The 23,322-nt window shown below is 37.8% G+C and overlaps 1 protein-coding gene across 1 annotated transcript in view; it reads right to left on the bottom strand.

Annotated features, from left to right (window-relative positions):
- The window catches only part of LOC103195151 (WASH complex subunit 2A-like), an 86,483-nt gene that overhangs the window by 58,954 nt on the left and 4,207 nt on the right, over nt 1–23,322 (bottom strand). Inside the window, exons 3-10 of the mRNA XM_007938624.1 lie at nt 17,847–17,909; nt 14,291–14,464; nt 10,332–10,425; nt 9,062–9,123; nt 7,718–7,765; nt 2,319–2,429; nt 1,681–1,768; nt 987–1,055 (exon numbers count right to left, since the gene is read on the bottom strand). Of these exons, the coding sequence (XP_007936815.1) occupies nt 987–1,055; nt 1,681–1,768; nt 2,319–2,429; nt 7,718–7,765; nt 9,062–9,123; nt 10,332–10,425; nt 14,291–14,464; nt 17,847–17,909 (709 nt within the window). The remainder of the gene's footprint in view (nt 1–986; nt 1,056–1,680; nt 1,769–2,318; nt 2,430–7,717; nt 7,766–9,061; nt 9,124–10,331; nt 10,426–14,290; nt 14,465–17,846; nt 17,910–23,322) is intronic.

The following is a 23,322-nucleotide window of genomic DNA, read 5'->3' as shown; positions in this document are numbered from 1 at the left end:
GTTCATTTAACTACATTTAACAAGTTATATTTGAGGGAATTCTGCTGAATTTCAAACAAAACCCATTAATAATATCCACTGATTTCCTCAGAAGGCTCTCTTAAAAAAAAAAAAAAAAGAAGAAGGCTCTCTAGACTACCTCTCTAGACTATCCTCAAATATGTAAATGGCTGGAACAGGGTGGATACTTTAGGTGATCCCCTGTATGTAGGCTTGTTTCTTTTGAATAAGCATTCAATTGTCACATTCAAGATCCATCTTACCAAGAATTTGAGGGAAAGAAGGGGAAACGGAACAAAGAAATCTTCAGATTGACAAAGTTACAGTGGAAATATAAAGTACTTTACTAGCTTATTGGGGGAAGTCGTGGTTCAGTGCCAGAATTCTTGCCTTCCCTTTGGGAAACTCAAATTTGATTCCAGCCAATGCACTTCATACACAGCCACCACTTGTCTGTTAGTAGGGACTTGTGTTTTGTTATGATGTAGAGCTTCCAGACTAGATAGACTAGGAATGAAAGGTCTAAAATCTACTTTCAAAAAAATGAGCCCATGAAAATCCTATGGATCACAGTGGCCCAATCCATAACCCATCATGAGGATGGCCTGGACTAGGCAGGTACTAGTTCCACTGTACACTGGGCTGCCATGAGTCAAGAACAACTCAGTGGCACCTAACAATAAGAACTAGCTTAATATGAAAGCATCCGATATACTTTATTGAAAAAAATGGTAGTAATCCTTACGTAACTTTGAGAGAATTCCAGAAAAACAGGTAATTATTTCTATAAACTGTAATCATTCAAATCTTTACAGTAATTTTTATTGCATATCCCATCTTTTTAGCTCCCCTAACGCCTGCTTTTAGATGCTCTGAAAAGGTGAATACAGAGCTCACTCATCAGCTCAAAGAGGTACTTCCCAAAACTGTACGCAACACTACTGAGTCAAGAGGCTCCATAAACAGAATTCAGAGAAAATGCCTACCATCTGAAGGAGCTGTCCTTTCCTTCTCTTTCAATGTCTTCCACGGTTTTGCATCCCCTGAGGACACAGCTAAAAGATATTTCACAGCTTTAACAATACTCAGTCCACTTTTAACAGACATCTATTGATTCTTTACACAGCTGTTTGCCACCCTTATTATTCATAAGCTGAGATGAAGACATTCACCTTTGTATCTCAGCTCCACCTTAGCACTTCACTCAGCGCTTTACACCTAACAGGCAGTCCTTTCAAGAATGCATCAAGGCAGCCAGCTTCATCTTACATACCAGTGTCTCATATGTAGCAGAACTCTACTTATTGAGAAATTATTTTTTCCTACCTTGGTAAGTGACTAGAATATACTATGTAATACAATTTTTTAGAATTTAAAATATAGGATAGGAGTGATTAAGCCAGGAATTCTTAATCCAGCATTCATGGAATATCTCTAGAATATCCAATAATCCTCTAAAAATGCATATAAAATGTTGTATAGGTATGCATATGTGCATTTTTCTTGGGAATCTACAGTGTTCTCTTACCAAAGGAGTCTGTAAACCAAAAAGGAAAAAAAAGTAGTACTATTTTAAGCCTCTCTTGTGCCTTTGTAATTGAAAAGCATGCTCAGTGAAGCCTAAGACAGAGTCCTATCTTCCTTCTCCACTCCCCTCATAAATTCTTCTCTGGGACTTACTTATTTGGCTCTCATCTATTTGGCCAATGGTATCCCCTTTGATTCGTGCTGCTAACTCATCAGCAAATGATGTAGGTCTACTTCTTTTCTACAGGCAGAAGAAATCAAAAGAATCATCGTTCTGGTAACATACAAAATAGCTCACTTTACTTTTGCTCACCTAACAAAATTGTGGAAAAAAATAGCAAAGAACCTGAACTGAGGAGAAAACAGGGTTTAATTAAGTGAACTATTGGACAGATCATTTGAGAAACAGGACTCATAAAATTCAAAATGGAGATATCTCTATTTCCTTATTTCTTTAATATTTCACTTTAATACTTGAACAAGTACATTTGAAAACTATTTGGCATGAAGCGCTTCAGGAAGACTAAGGGGAAAAAAAGAACATCATGACCTTAAAACTTCTGGAACTGATATATCCTGAATGATCTCAATGGTACAATTGTTAATATTTGGAGAGAAATGTGGCACTTGTAAGAAAATTTGGAGTGCTCACCACTATTTTCAAAAGTATAAATGAAATTACAAATATGATTACAATAACATTACAAATATCAATGACTAACTATAAAAGGGATGAGTCCTAGGTACTATTTCTAAAGCCTTGCCGATGGATAACAACTGTACTTTCTTACAGGTCTAGCACTTTGTTCAACATCTGCAGTATCTTCCTCCTCCTTCTCAGAGTCAGCAAAAAGGTCACAGCCATCATCATCCTCTTCTTCCTCGCTCATCTGTGCAGTGTGCTAAGGGTACAACCCACCAGATTACACTATTAGGCACAGTTTTATCAAGCTGAAAAAGAGACACTATAACTAGCCTTCAGGCTCCTTCTTCAAAAAGGTAATAGCTTTTTAAAATAGTAATACGAATAGCAGCAAAAGATATGAAGTAGTAATAATGCTGGCATAATAAACACATTTTGTCAATTCAAGAATATAACAGTAAAATATTAAAACATTTAAAATGCCCATCACTAGACAAGTAAATAAAGTTCAATCTTAGGAAGAATACTGAGTAAATGTTCAAAGCAACATGCTGTAACAAGTGGAGAGACATCTGAGACAGTCTGGGTGAAAATATGCAGAATAGATAAATACAGTGTGATAACCTACCCTTACACACATGTACTATACTATTTCTACGGACATATTTGTAAATTCATGAAAAAAAACTTGGAAATATATATTCCTAGATCACAACACCAATTACTTTATGAGAGTGTAAAGAGAGGACAAGGATTGGAGGACTTAAGTTTAGCCTTAACTGATAAATTCTAATTTTTCAAAGGCATCCAGTGGTTATGTATAATTTATATGAAAAAAAAAAAAAAATTATGTTTAAACCAATAAACTGTGCAAGCCACTATGCTGAAAGCACTTTATTAACTAATTTAATCCTTACACCTCAGAGGTTAGTTTGCTCAAAGTTATAGAGCTAAGAAGTGAAAGACTGGTACAAAAACCAGTCTAGCTTTAACAATACAAAGCAATGGGTAAGCTAATGCTGATAGTCATTATATTTCATTGTTCATAAAACAGAATTTATGGATCTTAACAGTAAACACTGTAGGAGTGAAAACAGTCCCCTGGAAAAAAACTGATTATTAAAATTACAGTGACCAGTCACATTAATGACTTGAGAAAGTGCATGTATCAATCAAAAATGCATACAACATGTGTATCCTTCATTTTATAGTTGAATTCTTTGTGAAAAAACATTTCATAATTAGGAAATTGAAATGCAAATTTAAACTTCAATTTCAATTTCAATTTCAATTCACCACTGTACATATGCAATGGGAAAAAACAAGCAGAGCTCTGGTGGTGTACCAGAAGGCTGGTGGTTCAAACCCACCAGCCACTCCTCAGGAGAAGAAGGTTGGGCAATCTACTTCCGTCATGCTACCACCTTGGAAACCCAAGGAGGGGTTGCTATGAGTCGGGGCAGACTTGACAGCACATAACAACAACAACAACAAACAAGCAGAACGCCACCCTGACATATATGAGATTGTAGGAAAATCAGTATGTGTGATCTGAAAATTGGAACTATCTTCAAAGAATAGTGTCAAGAGCCATTAACGTAACTCTACGCTACCTTATACCCAAGGAAACAGTTCTACTAAGTAAGGGATTTTGATGTATGACAATAATGATTTACAGCATTACCTCAAAAATAAAAACCTAGAAACAAACTATTTCCTTTACTGATATATTTAGAAACTATGACAGTATCATATATCAGCTTGCTTAAGATTTTTATAGAGTACTTAAGCACTTTACAAAGCAAAGTACAATGACTATATAAAATGTCAAGGAAACATAACATTTAATATAGAACAGTAGAAAATAAAATACGCATTTTATGAAAAAAACATATTCTTACAAGATACATAAAAATACAGATACCTGTACAAAGACTAAAGAATTAGAAGATTTTCATCTTTTGAGTGTTCATTTAATGTTACTATCTCATATTTTAAAATGGAAAAGGGAGATTCAGATAAAACAATTCAATTACTGGGCCTTTTTAGGACTCTGTTTTCCAATTTGTTAAGTAAAATACAAAGCAAAATTAGAAAAACTATAAAAGAGCACAGTTAACCTAAATACCTAAAATCCTTGAAGGAAAGTTGGCTGTAAACATGAGGAAGTCCTCACTTCCTTTATCATAATTGAGAAAACCATTCAAAAGTAGTTTTAGTCTATATGCTACACTTCAATTAAAATTTAAAAATATGGGACTCACACTACACAGGCAAGGGTGGTTCAATATCAGAAAAACAATCAATGTAATCCATCACACAAATAAAATAAAACAACGAACCATATGATCATATCAATTGATGCAGAAAATGCATTTGCTAAAATTCAACACCCGTTCCTGTTTCAAACTCTCAGCAAAATAGGAATAGAAGGGAAAATCCTCAACATAATAAAGGGCATATATGCAAAACAAATTATTATTTTGCCAGCACCATTTGCTAAAGAGGCTATTCTCATTATTGTCAATAGAGAAAGACTTTAAAGCATTCCCCTTGCAAATGGGAACCAGAAAAGAATGCCTTCTATTGCTATTTCTATTTAATATTGTTTTGGAAGTCCTAGCAAGGCAATAAGGCAGGAAAGAGAAGTAAAAAGCATCCAAATTGACAAAGAAGAAGTAAATCTCTCTCTCTTTGCAGATCACACGATCCTGTACATAGAAAATCCAAGAGATTCAGCAAAAAAAATTACTGGAACTAATAAAAAGGTTCAGCAAAGTGACAGGATACAAGGTCAACACATAAAAAGCAGGTGGATTCCTCTACATCAACAAAGAGACCTCTGAAAACCCAGAGATAGACCGATTCATCTATGGACAGCTGATCTTTGACCATGGGCCAAAACTCATTAAATGGGGGAGATACAGCCTCTTTAACAAATGGTAAAACTATATATCCACTTGCAGAAAAACTGAAAAAGACCCGTATCTCACCCCATACACAAAAATGTACTCAAGTTGGATCAAAGACTTAAATGTAAAACCCAAAACTATAAAGTTCATCAAAGATAAAATAGCAGCAAATCTAGGGCCCCTAATTTATGGTATAGACTATTAAGCACAACCCAAAATGTACAAGCAGTGGAAGAGAAACTAGATGACTGGGACATTTTAAAATTAAAAATTAAAATTCTTATGTGCATCAAAAGACTTCTCGACTTCTCCAAAAGGGTAAAAAGAGAACCTACAGATTGGGTAAAAATATTTGGTTATGATATATCTGACAAGGGACTTATCTCCAAAATTTATAGAAAACTTTAACACCTTAAACACCAAAAAGACAAACAACCCAATTTAAAAAGGCGGAACAGACACTTCACTAAAGAAAATATACAGATGGCCAACAAACACATAAGGAAATGCTCACCATCATTAGCTATTAGAGAGATGCAAATCAAAACAACAATGAGGTATCATCTCACCCCAGCAATAATAGCAAAGTTCAACAAGACAGAAAATAACAACTGCTGGTGAGGGTATGGAGAGACTGGAACTCTCAAACATTGCTGGAGAGACTATAAAATGATACACCCACTGCGGAAAATAGTATTGTGTTTCCTTAAAAAACTGAAAATAGAAATTCCATTTGATCCAGCAATTCCATTCCCAGGAATATATCCTAAAGAAGTGAGAGTCAGAACACAAACTGACATATGGACACTCATGTCCATCACAGCATAATTCACTATAGCAAAGAGACAGAAACAACCTAAATGCCCATCAACATTAATGAATGGATAACCAAACTATGGTACATGCACACAACGGGATACTATACAACATTAAAAAATAATGAAGAATCCATCAATCACCTCACAATGTAGATGAATCTGGAGGACATTATGCTGAGTGAAATAAGTCAATCACAGAAGGACAATTATTATGAGTCCATTATTGTAAAAAGTCAAGGAAAGGTTTATGCAGGGAAGGAAATTCACTTTGTTGGTTATGGGGATGGTAGAGAGGAGGAAGGAAAATTTTGGACTAGTTGGGAGTCACATGTTGATTTCAGTGAGGTGACTGGTGGTATGGAAAGAGTCTGTGACCAGTACAGTGACAGTGGGGAAAGGGAAGACACAGAAATGTGAACAAAAGATATAGACAATGTGAACAAAAGATATAGACACTACTACACACACAATCCTGCACTATCAGTGACAGCAAACACTAAGCTGTGGTAAATGCACAGACAGGTGAGAAGATCAGGTGGGAGCAGGCAAACAGGAATATATCCTATACCAAGGATAGATTTGGCTAAGATAGTCATATATGTACTTGTGCTATAAAATTATCCCCATACATTACAGAAGTAACAGAGGACAAGGTTGGAGTAGCTTCTCAGAGACAACCAAATACATGAGGGCAAGAATCACTGGGCCTGTGGGCCCGGGACCATGGTCTTGGGGGACATTATACTCAACTCACACAACACAGTACATAAAAATCTTGTTCAACATTTACATTAGGTAGATACACACCTTGGAGAGATCAATCATGGGAGAACAGAAGGGCTGTGTATGCACAGGTAGACAGCCCGGGGGGCAGGAGTCCATGGGAGGAAAGGACACAGGGAAGAAGTGGCTATGGGGAGGAAGTAGGAGGAGACCTGCTGCACCGTAGAAGATTACAGTCAATGTCATGAGACAAAGTGTATGTGAGCTGCTGTACAGAAGATGAATTTGTTCTGTAAACTTTCACCCACATCAATAAAATTAAAAAAAAAAAAAATCTTGTTCTACATCCTACTGAGTAGCGACTGGGGTCTTAACCAGCCATCTAAGATGCAATTATTGGTCTCCTTTGTCTGGAGCAAAGAATAGTGAAGAAAATCAAAGTCATTTGGAAACAATTAGTCCAAAGATATGACAGACCATGAGGACGTCAGCCTTCACAACACTGACCAGAAGAACTAGAGTGTCCGGCTACCAATGCCAACCACTCAGAAAGGGATCAAAATTGGAGATCCTGGATAGAGTAGGGGGAAGAATGTGGAGCAAAATTCAAAAACACAACAATAACCAGAATTACTGGTCAGGCAGAGACTGGTGGAACCCCTGAGACTATTGCCCCAGGGTTATCCTTTAGGCCTGGAAATGGACTTACTTCCGTGGATTCTCAGCCCAACAGCAGAAAGACCTAAAAGCAGAACACTTACCCCAGGGAGATGCACCCACCTACCCTAGGTAGATGTACCCCCTAGATCAATCAGCCATGAGCATTGGAGGGGCAGCATTTGCATAGAGGGGAAGCTGGACAGACAGGAATGCATGGGTAAGAAGGGCACAGGGAGGGGCAAGTCACAGGGAGGAGAGGTGAAGAGAGCTTTTAATAGTTGGGGATTGTAATCAGGGCCATAAAATCTAAAGTGCATGAATCGTTGAAAGTGAAATGAATCTGCTGTGTAAATAGGCACCCAAATCACAATGAAAAATTAAAATTAAAAAAAAATAGATTAAAAAAAAAAGTTACTCAAATATATGAGCCTTACCCGGTTTTGATCATTGTCACTGTGATTGGTAAAGTCTTCATCTGACTGCTTTGGGGGAATAAAAAAGGTTTTGTGAGCACAGAACTATTTCAGCCCTAAGTACTTGGGGCATGCTGGTTGTACGTACAGTTAAGGAAAAGCTTTTACACTGACTAATGATCATTTGGCACAGCAAGGTGCAGATTAGGTAGGTAGGTAGGTGGCCATATCACTAAGAAATGTTCAGGTCAGTATGTATTTCTGTGGTTCATTAAAACATCTCTCTGCACTATCAACTTGAACCTGTGGATTTAAAGTTATCAAGTACACATTTAATTATTTATCCAAAGTTGGTTTGTGATATTTCACTTATTATTCAACTTACTTCTTCTAAGTAGGAAAACTACTTCCCTAGACCAAGAAGGAACACGTAACAATACTTGCTATCAGTAATTAGGAAAAGAGTTGCATTGATTTCTAAAAACAAAGGATTCTGCTCACGACCATCTATTAAAGCAAGTTATTTGGAGGGCCAAGGAGAGAAGGGCAAGGAGAGGGGCTGCAGCGAGGGGAAGGGATGCAAAGAGTGGACCATTCACTCACAACTGTCTCCTTTTAGAAATCTCATATTCACTGACTATTGTTCAGTGGCTTTGCTCTTTGAATTATGAAAATTCCTTCTCAACTGACAACTTCAGATATAATGTGGTCAATGCCTACAGACACCGAGACCTAGACCAGGGAGTCAGATTATGCTCTGGAATATGAAGATGCTGGAGGCTCAATGTAAGTAGATGCTTTAAACATCCTTCTGGTCTAGAAGGTTTTATAAAAAACAACTGTTATAAACTCAATTGCAACTCACAGAGACCCCACTGGGTTTCCAAGGCAGTAAATCTTTACAGATTGGCCTGTTTTCCTTCCAGAGTGGCTAGTAGGTTTGCACCGCAACCATCTGGTTAGCAGTCAAATGCCTTAGGGACAGCACCACCAGATTAAAAAGAAATTATACATATTTTTTCCCCCTAGAATTATTCAAAAATAGAATCTACTCAAAGACTGTATCTCAGGCAGAGATTCCACCAAAATATCTAATTTGCTCCCCTCAGAAAGTACTAGAAGAGGGATGTGGTGGTGAGGTGGGAGGAAGGGTAATGGTAGAAAGCATTTAAAGCTGTTTTCCTTGTTTTTGTCCATTAAGACTAAATGGAAATCTAATTCTAAGGAAAAATACTTCAGGTTCCTGTCACTGTTAAAAAAATTTATAAAAAACAGATCACTAATTCACAAATACATTATTTATGTAGCCTACTTGTCCTAAAGTTTCCTGACCATCATGGCCTGATCACACCAAATAGCTCTTACCTCCTCTTCCTTCTCTTCTTCACTATCCACAAAACTACCACGATCACTGCCTACTGAACCTTCTGTTTAGAAGAGAGATAAGTGTTAATCACCAACAATCACAAGAAAACAACCTTGTTTCCTTTTTAAGATCACAAGCTACCATACAATAGCATCATAAAGATTTTTTGTAAGGTCATCTATACTCATCTGGAATTTGAAACATCTTTCCTGTAAGTCTCAAATTATCACCCCACAAAAAACTTACTGATTACAAAGAAAAAAACAGTAACTTGACAGGAGAACCTGAGTAGACACCACTTTGACCAAGTGACCAAGGTGTTTGCTGCCAACAGAAGACTAACTTCACATGCTTTCCAAAGGGATGCCTGAGATGGGTCCTTATCACTTATAAAGAATTCTGGCTAAAAATGCATAATCTCAGTCTAATTTGGCAGAATCACCAAACCAATGTAAATTGAGGGATAGTCCACAAAATAATTGCTCTGTACTCTTCAAAGATGTTAAGGTCGTAAAAAGCAAAGAAAACTAAACCCACTGCCATCAAGTTGATTCCAACTCATAGAGACCCTACAGGACAGAGGAGAACTTCCCCATAGGGTTTCCAAGGCTGTGAATCTTTACAGAAGCATACTGCCTCATCTTTCTTCTGTAGAACAGCTGGTGAGCTTGAACCACCAACCTTCTGGTTAGCAGCTGAATGCTTTAACCACTGTAGCAGCAGAGCTCCTTCAAAAGCAAAGAAGGGCCTAAAAAATTTTAACAGATTAAAAGAAGTCTATAGAGATCTGACCACCAAATACAGTGAGTGATCCTGGGTTGGATCCTGGACCAGATGGAAAAAAAAAGAATGAGAGACTGTAATGGATGTTATGGGGACAAATGGCAAAATTTGAGTATTACTGAAATTGTATCTAGTCAAACTTCTTTTGCTCAATAATTATACTGGTTATGGAAGAACCACAGTACACTTGGACTTCTTAGAAAATATTCCTATAATGTTTTTAGAAAATACACACAGACATATTTAGCAGTAACAGGGCATGGTGTCTCTCAAATAGCTTCAGGAAAACTCTCATGACTACAGAGAGAGGGGATGATGAACCAATGTGATAAAATGCTAACAAATGGAGAATTTGGCTAAAGGGCGTATAGAAGTTCCTGGTACTATTCTTGCAACTTTAATGTAAAGTTTCAAATTATTTTAAAATAAAGAGATAAAATATAAATGCTAAAACTAACAAAAGTATTTAATAGAAAAAATAAATACCTTCACTAGATAGCTCTCCAAGACCTACATCTTCCTGCTCCATGAATAGCTTCGATCCAATTAAATAAGGTAAGGGGCGATCAATGTACAGGTCCTGTAAACAAAGACAGGGAAGAAATTATTCCAGAGGTTAAAAACGAAATTGTTTCACTTGACCTCTTGCTCATCTGACTATGGACAAGTTACGTAACAACAGTGCATAATAAGAAACAAAGCAAGACTGAAAGTAAAAGAAAAAAAAAAATCACTAATTTTAAACAAAGGTGAAATCTTGGACAAAGATGGCAAAGCAAAAACTAGTCACACAGAACCTCTCTTCTCAAGTGCCTAGCTGTATTAACAAAAATGGCAAAAACCTTACCAGTTGTTACCAAACAAGGAAAGGGGCACAACCTGTACCCTTATAACGTAAGTTCAAGAGAAAAACCAAAAAAAAGAAACAGAAAATTCTGGCAAGCTTTAATATGAGTCCTAACCCACTTTCCTTCAGTACTGGTGAACCAAAAAAAAAAAAAAATAAAATAAAATAAAGAAAAGAAAAAAAAACTCCACCAAGAATCCTCAGTAATATTGGAGAGAAAACAGAGGAAATAACCAGGTTCCTTTTTTGTAACTAGCAGCCCTCATAAAACAGTGGTTAAATGCTTGGTGCTAACCAAAAGATCACTAGTTTGAACCCATCAGCCTCTCTAGGGGAGAAAGACAAGGCCTTAGAAACCCTAGAGGGCAGATATATTCTGTCCCACAGGCTTGCTTAAAGTCAGAATCTGCTTGACAGCAGTGGAGGTTTTTTTTCCCTTCTTTTTTTTTTAAATATGACTATGAGAAGGTAATATGTACACGCCTCAGTTGGGGAGGAGAGGCTGATCAGCTGAGGGGCACTGAAGACTATGACAATGGAAGCGTTCAGGTGGCTTAGTTGCTCTGACCAAAAGCACAGGGGTCAGGGCTCCAGACTAAATCGGAGGAGCTACTAGGTAACCCTTCCTATGATCAAACTCTGCCTCTAAATAGTTAAGAGTAAACCTTGCTACACTTCAACAAATAGAATCTCAGAAACAAAACAGAAGAGCTAACCTTTCCCTCTATCCTACCTACTACAATCAAAGGATACAAAAAGCGCATTGTTGATTTAAGGATAAATCCAATACCAGGAGCTCAGAGGGGAAGACAAGCACACCACAAACAAGGCACAAAGGAAATCAAGAAGGATTTATTCACACTGTTAGTGGGCAAAGAAAAGGCTGGGCAAAACACATATCCACAGCAAGATGGAAAGTGAGAAAGGCAGCTCCCACAAGTATGCTACAGCAGATACAAGGATCTGAAGGCACATGCCCAAAAGACTGATGAGAATCTCTATGTGATAGAAAAAATAACCCAAGAAACAAGAGAATATTCCTACCTACTGTAGAATTTAGAAAAGAAAGTACTATTGGGCAAATTCCTTGATGACTGAACACATTCCCAAGTCCTCCTGTGAAAAAGAAAGTTGTATGGAATTTGGAAGTAAGTATAGCCCACACAATAAATTTCCCGAGGTCCACTGCTGACTTCTAAATCCCTACAGTGAAAAAGCAAGCAAGGAAATCCACCAGTGCTAAATGATCAGTCCCAAAGCTCAAACCAGAAGAGAAATATAGAGCTAAATTAACAACTAGAAGAGTCTGGTTTTGTGGCATCTTTTAGTTCTTAAGGCACTTGTATCTTGAGGGCTCACTCAAAATCAACATGGCAACCTTTGTGCTTACTAATGAGTGGCTCTGTATTGCCCCAATTGTCTCCTTTGCCAATTTGAGAAAAAGTAACAGAAAAGCAAAGAATACCTGCAAGGCTAATAACATAGCTGCGGTAACATCAGTTATCACATGTGTGATGAACAAATTGTACCTTCCCCCATCCCAAAAAAAAGATACGTTGAAGTCCTAACCCCTGGGACCTATGAATGCAACCTTGTTTGGAAACAAGGTCTCTGAAGATGTTGTCAGTTAACATGTGTTCATATTGCACTAGGGTGGACTCTAATCCAAACTGAGTGGTGACCTTATAATAGAGGAGAAGAGAGTGACACACAGAGGAAGAACAGTCCATGAAGATACATCTACAAGCCAAGGAATGCCTGGGGCTACCAGAAGCTCAGAGAAACAAGAAAAGGTCATCTCCCAGAGCCTTGGAAGAGAACATGACCTGGCCGACACCGATTTGAATTTCTAGCCTCCAGAACTCTGAGACGATTAATTTCTGTTCTTGTAAGACACCTACTTTGTGGTATTTTGTTATTGCAGCCCTGAGAAACTAATATAACATGTAAAAAAGTTAGCACTATCTTTCTGCCTCACGGATGAATTGTTGTATGAAGTTAAATTGCTAGCATATGCCTCAGCAATTACACTCCTGGGCATTTATCCCAGCGATATAAGAACATCTGTCCACATAAAAATCTGTACATGAATGTTCATAGCAGCTTTATTTCTAATACTTAAAAAGTAGAAACAACCCAAATACCCTTCAACAGGGGAAAGGCTTACCAGTGGTGTAACCATGGGATACTATTTAGTAATAAAAAGGAATTACTGACACAGAATAACTCAGATAAAACTCCAGAGAATTATTCTGAGTGAAAAAAGCCAATCTCAACAGGTCACACACTGTATGAGTCTTTTCGTATGTATGTTTTATATATACATATACATTTTAAAAATGATAAAATTGTAAAAATGGGAAACAGATTAATGGTTGCAAGGGTCTAGGGACTGGAGATGATTGGTTAAAAGGGGTAGCATGAGGAATTCCTTATCTTGATTGTAGTGGTAGAAATACAAATTTATAGATATGATGAAAGGTCACAGAACAAGAATATTTAAAAAGGAACTCAATTAAAAAACTGGTGAAATCCAAATAAGGTCTATAGTTTGCTCAACTATATTGTGCCAGTTTCAATTTCCTGATTATGATGATGTACTAGGGTTATATGATTTAAAAAAAAAAAAACTCACTGCCATTGAGTCGTTTCCAACTCATAGCTACCCCTCCTTGGATTTCCAAGGCAGTATCTCTATGGAAATAGATTGCCAATCTTCCTTCCGAGGAGTGGCTGGTGGGTATGAACTGCCAGCTTTCTAGTTAGCAGTCAAATGCTTAAGGTACTATACCACCAGAGCTCCCTAAACGGTTATACAAGATTATTATCATTAGAGGAAGCTGGGTGAAGGATACACATATATGCTCTGTAATATTTTCACAACTTCTGAGTCAAACTTTCTCAACATAAAAATTTCTTTAAAAATTTAATGGTGATTGACTTATGAATAAATTGTGTTTCTTTTGTATTTTAAATTAATGAACATCAGCTACAATATTCTGGTTTAGGATAAAAATCAAGAAAAATGAAGATTTTCCAGTTTACCAAAAGAAGCATGATTTTTAGAACTAATTTTAAAGAAATGATCTGTAGCAAACTGATGGGATACCATGATTCAGAACAGATGCATGTGGAGTACAGTGTGCACCCATTTGCAGGCCCTCCTGAAAAGACCAGAACCATTTCTAGAATGCTTCTGCAATTCCCCTTAGCTACAGAATTTTAGCTTTCCAACAATCTCCACATCTTACGGGCTTCCTCATCCTTCAAAACTCAATTCAAGTCTCTTTTTCTCCCTAATTTCCCAGCCCGAAGTCAATTCTCTCTCATTGTACTAATGACGGTTATTCAGGTAAATGTCCTCTTTCCCACCACACTATACTAAGTATCTTGACAATAAGAACCATGTCTTTATCTTTATTCCCCCATAATGTGACATATTACCTCGTACCTAGCAAATGCTCAATGCATGTTCATGTAAAGCAAGTCTTTCTGCTAAGAGATATGCTTATTTCCTAGAGAAAAAATCCATATGCCCAAGTATCCAAGACATAACAGGTAATAATAAATATCTGAACCGAGTACAGTAAGTCTTTACCTTTGGTTCAAGGATCAGTTCTAGCCGCTCATTAGCATCTTCTTCTTCAGAGTCTGAGTTTCCTGCTTTAATATCAAGCTGCTCAAATGCACTGTCCAATACTTGTAAACCATAGTTTACAGCCTCCTGCACTTTAGGAATCAGATCTACTTCTTTTTGTTCCCGGGTTTTCTCCTACCAAAAAATAAATAAGTAAATAAATAAATTAAGAGTGTGTGTGTGTGTGTATGCGTGTGTGTGTGTATAGTTTACTATGGGTCTTCGATATAGATACCACTCCCAATAAAATACTGTGAATGTTCTCTAAAACCCAGCCTCTTATTCTCCAAAAATCTTAATTAAAAATGTTAACAATAGACTCCTCTGAATGGCTTGACAGACTTTGATATCAAGTAAGATGCCAGTTTCAAATCCAGCATCGTCACTTTTTAGACATGCTTCAAAGTACCTAAGGTCCTGAAGCTTCAGGTTCATCATTCATAAAACCAGAAGTACAGCTACTATGTGATGATTCAGTCAAGTAACTTTTGAACAGGTACTCTAACAATGAATGGCACATCATAAATACTCAAATGGCACTTCACTTCATGGCTCCCAGAGGAATGAAGGGCCTAGACATTCACCATGACCGTGACTGTAATCCCACTCACCTTGGTTAAATGATCCCTCTGACAATTTTAGGAGCGAAGACTCAGAAGAAAATACTCCAGCCAGAAATGTCATTTTCAATTATAGTCAAAAAGAAAACCAAAATAAAATTGGACAACTACAATTATAAATTAGTTTCACACTGAGAGATTCAGTTTCATTTTTAACCTATCTTATGCATCACTCTAGAAAAATGATCCCCTCAAAAAATGTCTTGGAATGCCACCAACCTGCTTAAAATATTCCACAGAACTCCCCCTTGCTTTAGTAGCAGTAGCCTGACAAACACGTGTGTTATTAATATGAGAAATATTGAAAAAATACTGTCATCTTCCCTTCTTCACAAAGATTCTAGATGTTGATACATAACTATACACCCACTTTTCATTTTTCATTTTATGAAAATTGGCATTATGCAAAAATGGGGATGACCACATCAGATCACAAAATGTAAAATGACTACATCGTTACATAACTGCTGAGTTACATCACTACATAACTGCCAAAGCACTGAGAATCATGGCCCAGGTAAGTGGACATAAAACCTTAACCATCACAGCCAGCATTACTCTTGCCTAGAGCTTCGGGCATCTGTTATCGCCAGATATACATTAATGCGCAAAATAAACGGATAGTAGATTTTTTACTATTGTTTTAAGTGTAAAATGCTAGACAATGAAATAATCAATGAGTGAGAAGTAGGTATGAAGGAACCGCACGAAATACAATGCAGTTTTGAAGGACAAAGGGAAAACTCTTTAAGCATTTCATCCTTCTACTTTAAGTATTAAAGTCTTTCTAATTTAACTTTTTTTTTTTTTGGACAGACTGCATCTTTTTCTACTCCTATATCCTTGGTTCAGGAGCTCTGGTAGCATAGTGCCTAAGGTACTTGACTGCTAACCAGAAGGCTGGCGGTTCAAACCCCCAGCCACTCCTCGGAAGGAAGGTTAGGCAATCTACTTCCGTAGTGATACCACCCTGGAAACCCAAGGAGGGGACGCTATGAGTCGGGTCCGACTCAATAACAACAACAACATATGCTTGGTTCTGAGTTAAATAGCTAATATTGTTTTAAGTCTGTGCAAATATGTAAAAGAAATAAAACAGTGGCTTTCTAAAAATAGTTCACTGAATACCAATCACTTTAAATTTTAACCCTACTTAGTGGAGCCAGAAATTATTGTACTTAAATGGTTAGCAAATCCTTGTGTACTATTTAAAAAAAAAAAAAAAGACTGGGAATAGACAGGTTTATAGCTGATTTCTATTATCCCTTTCCCATCTAATAGCTTCATTGTATAACAAGTATGAGTTACAGATAAAGTACCAGCTTTTTCAAATGATTTATATTTTCAGAGTAAATTAGAGCTAATTCAAAGCTACTCCCATAGGAAAGTTATTCTTCAGGTTCCATGGTGCTTTCTTGGTGAAGAAACACTTAGAGAGTCAGGATGGCTGATGGTCCCTTATCTACACTTTTTCCTACAATGTGGGAATACCCAAAGGCGAATGGTTATCAGTCTGTAACACATGAAGCTACAGGAAAAAAAGGTCAGAATTGCTGCCTCTTAATTCCTTAGCCTGATGCTTGAACCATTCCTGAACACCGGCCTCCTCTTCCTTTTCTTAATCTTGCCTGACTTCTATTTACTTCCACAAATACAGCCCATAAAACATCAGCTATATCCCTCAACTTTAACCCTTAGCACACTCATGTCATTCTGGCCGAAATGCTGCTCTCTCCATCCCACCACTACCTTAAAATCGGCCCTGCTTTCTTTACCCAGCTTAAGTCTCATCCTTGAAGCTTTTCTCTGCTATCTTATACAAGTAAGCTCTTCCTTGTCTGGACTTCCAAAATACTTACCAAGCACACAGCTCCAACACCCCAACCCAGACTATAACCCCTGGAAGGCAAAGTCTCCCTCCAAGTCACCAGCTCCCTACAGTCATATTACTGGGTCATAAATGTTCACTAAGAGCTCTGGTAGTGTAGTGCCTAAGGCATCTGACTGCTGCTAACCAAAAGGTTGGCAGTTTAAATTCACCAGCCACTCCTCGGAAGGAAGGTTGGGCAATCTACTTCCGTAGTGATACTTCCTTGGAAACCCAAAGAGGGGTTGTTATGAGTTGGATCTGATTCCACAGCAGTGAGTTTGGTTTTGGTTTTTAAATGTTCACTATACATTCTGTATCCTCAGTATCAAAATATTCTGTGGCACTTAGTAGGCATTCGAGTGTGTGTAGACTAAAGCAGTATTCATTTACTATCATTTTATCAAGTAGGAATAGTAAGAATCAAAGCATTCATAAGAGAATAGAGAAACAGTCTTTAAAAGTATAGAGAGCTCTTCTCAAATGTCACTAGACCCCTGGACTAGTTAGTAATAGCACATTTAGATGCCTGCAGGCAAGTCTATCAACATGGACTCACAGAATTGGTCTGGTTATGTAGTTCTAAAAACATGAGTCCAAAAACTCATCTACTAACACTCTATTCTACAGCTGGGAAACGAAAGCCTGAATGGTAGTCCGCTATATGGCTATAGAGGTAACAGTGCTTTTTACATCATTAAAAAATTGTTTTAAAAAATAATAATATGTGACAGAGACCCATGTGGCCCACAAAACCTGACATATTTACTATACAGCCTTTTATAGAAAAAGTTTGCCAACCTGTGCTCTGTTCTTAAGCCAGGACTCATGGACTTAATGTACATATTACTTAACACACTAAAATTTAGAAACAGACAAAAGGATTCTATTGTTAGGTTGCCAGCAGCAATCTCTCCCATTTTCCCCAATATCTGCCCCACTCCCCACCCCCACAACCCCAGCCACATTACAAATGTCTACCCCTCTAAATGAGAAACTTTGCTGAAGGATAAATTAATATTTAAAGTACCTGTTCTGCTTTTTCTGGCTCAGTCTTGAGTACTGGCTCCTCTACTTCTTCATCATACACCCGCTAAATATGGAAGACAAATCATTTTAAAAAGATCAAAACACAATTTGGAATAAATTATAATGTAAGAATTCTATATCCAATAAATAAACACAATGATGGAGAAGGAAATTATTATGTAACAAGTAGCTTTAGGCACTGGTTATAGATAAAAAACAAAAAACAGTACCAAAAATTCACCAAAAAAAGGAAAGACTAGGAAACGTGAAAAAAAAATTCAATCTCATTGTTGACCAAAGAATGACAAAAGCAAGATACCAATTTTCACACCTTGTTTAACCTAATACTTACTGCTGAGAAGAGGACAATGATACAGGAACACTCATGTGAGGCTACTGGTATAAGTTATCAACTAGGTAACAGGAGTTTTAACATTTTGAGCAATGGAAATTGTAAAGATCCAATTTATTTTCATTCTTTTGCTTAAAATTCTTGATGAACTGTTATTATTGCATTTACATTAAAACAGTCTAGATGAATCCAAAAGGGTAGATTTCCAAAAGGCTACACATGTGACTGACTCTTCCCAGGGGCAGGCAGGGCTCTTTTCTAAAACAGACCTATCAAACTGTAAGTCAGTGTGATTTCCTTTTTAAAAAACTATTTACTGCTTTTCAAACTAGCATCAAAGTTCAAGAAGTTTATAAAACGTCAATATAAATGGGGTAAAAAAATGTTCTGAAATTAAAATAGTTGTAATGTTTATAAACTTTGTGAACATATTAAAAGCCATTGAACTGCACCTTAAAAGAGTGAATTTTATGGTATGTAAACTATATCTCAACAATTTTTTTTTATATCAATGTAAGAATATATTTAAGAGATGTATTTAAAAATAGTTTCTCTCCCTATCTCCACCTTAACCCTTTGCAATAGTCAATTTAAGCTTGGTGTATATACTGTTCTATGTTTCCGTAGGTTCTTATACAAATATATATAACCATATGGATCTATTCAGAGTTCTATCCTTCCTATTTTCAAATAAAAATGGACTCCTAGGATTCACATTCCTCTCTACTGTTTTTTCAGTGGTTATCAGTAATAGTTTTCTAGATTAATGCATATAGATGTGACTCACTCCTTTTAATATCTACACATTCTATGGTATAAAGACTACCATAATTAATATGATAGTTTACAGCTGATGAACATGGCGGAAATATCTAGTTTTTGTTATTAAAAATAAAACTGCTCTAACCATATACACATATATACCCTTAGGCACAAGTCATTTCATTTCTATAGACTTCCCCAAAATAGAACTGCTGAAACAAAAAACAGAGTGGCTTTTTAATCTTAATAGCTATTTCCAGATTGCTACCCACAAATGGGGAGGGAACTCTGGCAGCATAGTGCCTAAGGCACTTGACTGCTAACCAGTAGGCTGGTGGTTCAAACTCACCAGCCACTCCTTGGAAGGAAGGTTGAGCAATCTACTTCCATAGTGATACCGCCTCAGAAACCCAAGGTGGGGTTGTTATGAGCTGGGGCCGACTCAATGGCACATAACAACAATAACAACAACCCACAAATATAGATCAATTTACACTGTCAACAATGTGTTCAATTGCCCATTTCACAAGCCTTTGCCAGTGGTACACACTGTTCACGTTTTTAAAATGTGTGCCAATTTGATCAAATAATGTGGATTTTAAATTTCATATCCTCTAACTTAAGATTTCTATTTCTTGAAACTTACTCCAAGAAAAATAATCATAAATATGAACAATAAGATCTCAAATACCAATCTATGCAGTTACAAGGATGTTTATGGAATTTAACAAGATAATCCCTAAATTCATATAACCAAAAGCCAAAATTCAAGTAAGAAAGATCAAAATCAAGGATAACCAAGACAATTCTAGAGAAAAAGAAGTTATAGGGGCCTATCCTAGTAAAACTTATTAGATTGTGATACTGGCATACAGCAGACAAATGTAATAAAAGCAGAGGCTAGCATCAGATCCACAAGTACATGTAGCACACAAGCACATATGTGCATACACATGTACATGCAACATGCAGACACATATTCATACACCCAAATGAGTGAGGAAAAAAATAACCACACAATAAAAGAGCTAGGACAACTGTTATCCACAAGAAAAAAATTTTAAAAAATGTATTATCTGCCTTGGAAATAGAATGAGGATGTTGTTGTTGTTATGTGCCATCGAGTCACCCCGACTAATAGCAACCCCTCCTTGGGTTTCCGAGGCAGTATCACTACGGAAGTAGGATTGCCCAACCTTCCTTCCGAGGAGTGGCTGGTGGGTTTGAACCGCCAGCCTTCTGGTTAGCAGTAAAGTGCTTTAGCCACTATGCTACCAGAGCTCCTAGAATAAGGATATACGTGCCAAAATGTTGAGAGGGTCTTCCCCTCTAGCTGATGAAATTTCAGAGACTTTTTTCCTTTTCCTTTTTTCTAGTTGTTCCATAAAGATGAGAAATCACTTTGGTAATTTTTAATAACAGGAACAAAAAAGTAAGTGTGATAGTTAAAGTTATATGTCAACTTGACTGGCCTGTGGTTCTGAGTGGCTTTGCAGCTGGATGTAATTTCTTTCCCATGATGAGAATGCAATCACCTCCACAGTGGAATCTGCTGTGAGCAGCTAAATAGTTGCTTTTGGGGTATGAACTGCTCCAAGTATATAAGGAGAAGTTTTGAGAAAGGTCTATAGTTTTTTGCCCATTTGGATCCTGCATTTGGCCAAGTCTGCATCTCCAGTTCCTGGACTTGAACCAATGGCCTGCCATCTTGCCTGCCAATCTTGGGATTGCTCCTGGACTTGAACCAATAGTCTACCATGTTGCCTGCTGATCTTAGAACTGTACCATTTTGCCTGCTGGTTTTGGGTTCATCAGCCTCAGCAGCCTGCAGCTGCCTAAGTTAGAAAAAACCTCTAGCTCCAGTAGGCCTGGAATAAGAGAGCTGAAGCCCAAGGTTGAGGGGCCTTTACTCAGCCGCTAGAGCCAGCACTCTGAAATCAGACTTCTAGCCTCCTCACGAAGAGAATTTATTCCTGTTTGTTAGAGCCATCCACTTGTGGTATTTCTGTTACAGCAGCATGAGAGAACCAAGACAGTAAACAAATCTTAAAGATGCATCTTTATGAAAGGTACTAGGATTACTTCAGAGTACTTCGGTAGTGTAAACAGTTAACATGTATGGTGGTTAAGTTTGTGTGTCAACTTGGCTGGGTCTGGTCGAGTGGCTGGGCAGCTGGTGGTAGTTTTCCCCATGAGGAAACTGGCAGTCAACTCCATGGTGGGACCTACCACAAGCAGCTGAGTAGCTGCTTTAAGAATGTGGTCTGCTTCCTGTATATAAGAAACAGCTTTGGGAATGGTCTCTAGGTTATGGCATGCTTGAACCCTGCATCTAGCTGTGTCGTTCAGCAGCCTGCCATGCTCTGCCAACCTTGGGACTTTCAATGGACTTAATTAATGGCCTGCCGTATGGTTTGGTAGCATCAGGACTGTGCCCTTTTACTTGTCAACCTTGGGCTTGTCAGCCTCAGCAGCCAGCAGCTATCTGAGTGAAGAAAAGCCTCTAGCTCCAGTGGGCTAGGAGCAGGAGGCAGAGCTGAAGTCCAAGACTAAGAGGCTTTTACCCAGCCCCTAGAGCCTGGCACTTTGAACTCGAACTTAAAGCCTCCAAACTGTAAGAAAAAACTCCTATTTGTTAAGGTCATCCCATTTGTGGTATATTCTTGTCAGAGTAGCACTATGTAACCAGAACATGCTAATTGAAAGGTTGGAGGTTCAGAATTATTAAATATTATTGGAGATTCAACTCCACCCTTAAAGAAAGGCATTGCAATCTACATCTAAAGAGTCAGCCATTGAAAACCAGAGCTCTGTGGTGCTTAAGGCATGTGACTGCTAACGAGAAGGCTGGCTGTTCAAATCCACCAGCCACTCCTCAGAAGGAAGACTGGGCAATCTACTCCCATAGTGATGTTGTTGTTGTTATGTGCCATCGAGTTGGACCCAACTCATAGCAACCCCTCCTTGGGTTTCCGAGGCTGTATCACTACAGAAGTAGACTGCCCCATCTTCCTTCCGAGGAGTGGCTGGTGGGTTGCCAGCCTTCTGATTAGCAGTCAAGTGCCTCAGACACTACACTACCAGAGCTCCCTCCATAGTAATACTACCTTGGAAACCCAAGGAGTAGCAGCTATGAGTCAGATCCGATGCAACGGCAGTGAGTCTCTGTAACAACTATTGAAATAGGCAAACGTACAGAGACCAAAGTTTAGTAGTGGCTACTGAGGAAAAGAGTCTTTGCTTAGGGGGTAGTGAGTTTCTGTTAATGGTGGTAGAATTATGTGGAAATAAATAGTAGTGATCCTTGCACATAATGAATGTAATCAATGTCACTGAATTGTATATGCAAAATGAAATGAGTTGGCAAATTTTTTTTTCATGCTGATACCACATTAAAACAATTTAAAAAAAAACTAATTTAAAAAATCCAAGAAACTTTCTCAGATTGAAAAAAAAAAACTACTACTCAAAGACATCAGTAGACTGCCCCTGGAAAGTAAAACATGACACCTAAAACCCATGGGATCTTTAGAAAATAAGACAATGCATCTCAATTACTTAGTACAAAGCAGATAATCAATGCTAACTTTTTCACCCTTACTAGTCTGAACGCTGAGCTTCATGTATTTTTTAATTGTTTTAAATTTAGGTAACCAAACTCAAAATTATTAAATATCTTTGGTATTTCCCCTCAAAGGGCCTTTTACTCACTTGGAGAGATGAAGGTAAGCAAGTGAGAAAAGGGCATCAGGGACTAGGGATTTCTTAACAGATTAAACACAGCCCTGGTCCTTTACACTTATTTCTTCTCTCATTCATTCTAATATTCACTGAGTTCCTATATATTAGGCTTGTGATGGGCCCTAGGAATGTAATATACAGCAAAACTATGGAGCTAGACTTTAGTAGCGGAGTTTGACTTATCAAATCGTATCAATAAATGTAAAATTACAATTGTGGAAAGTGCTTCAAGACTTTTTATCAGGGTTTGCTCAGTGCAGAGGGAGAGGAAATTCCCTGAGATAGTAACTTCCCTGAGACCTGGAGGACGGACAGTAGTCAAACAGCAGAGCAACACAGAGCAATATGAGCAAAGGTCCTGTGGCAGCAAGGCATGTGGTACTTCCTATGAATGAGAAAGCTGGTATGACTGCAGTGTCAAAAGTCAGGGACAGCATCATGTAAAATGAGGTGGGAAGGGGAGGCAGGCGGAAAGGTGGGAAAGGTTATATGCCAATAGAGCTTTTGAGCATCATCCTATCTCACTGTTGTTGTTGTTGTTGTTATGTGCCGTCGAGTCGGCCCCGACTCATAGCGACCCCTCCTTGGGTTTCCGAGGCAGTATCACTACGGAAGTAGGATT

Source organism: Orycteropus afer, unplaced genomic scaffold (genome assembly GCF_000298275.1).
Source record: "Orycteropus afer afer isolate SDZICR_OR568_19922 unplaced genomic scaffold, OryAfe1.0 scaffold00052, whole genome shotgun sequence".
NCBI classification, from domain to species: Eukaryota; Metazoa; Chordata; class Mammalia; order Tubulidentata; family Orycteropodidae; genus Orycteropus; species Orycteropus afer.
Note: the sequence above shows the minus strand (reverse complement) of the source record. Positions and strands in the feature narration are given on the sequence as shown.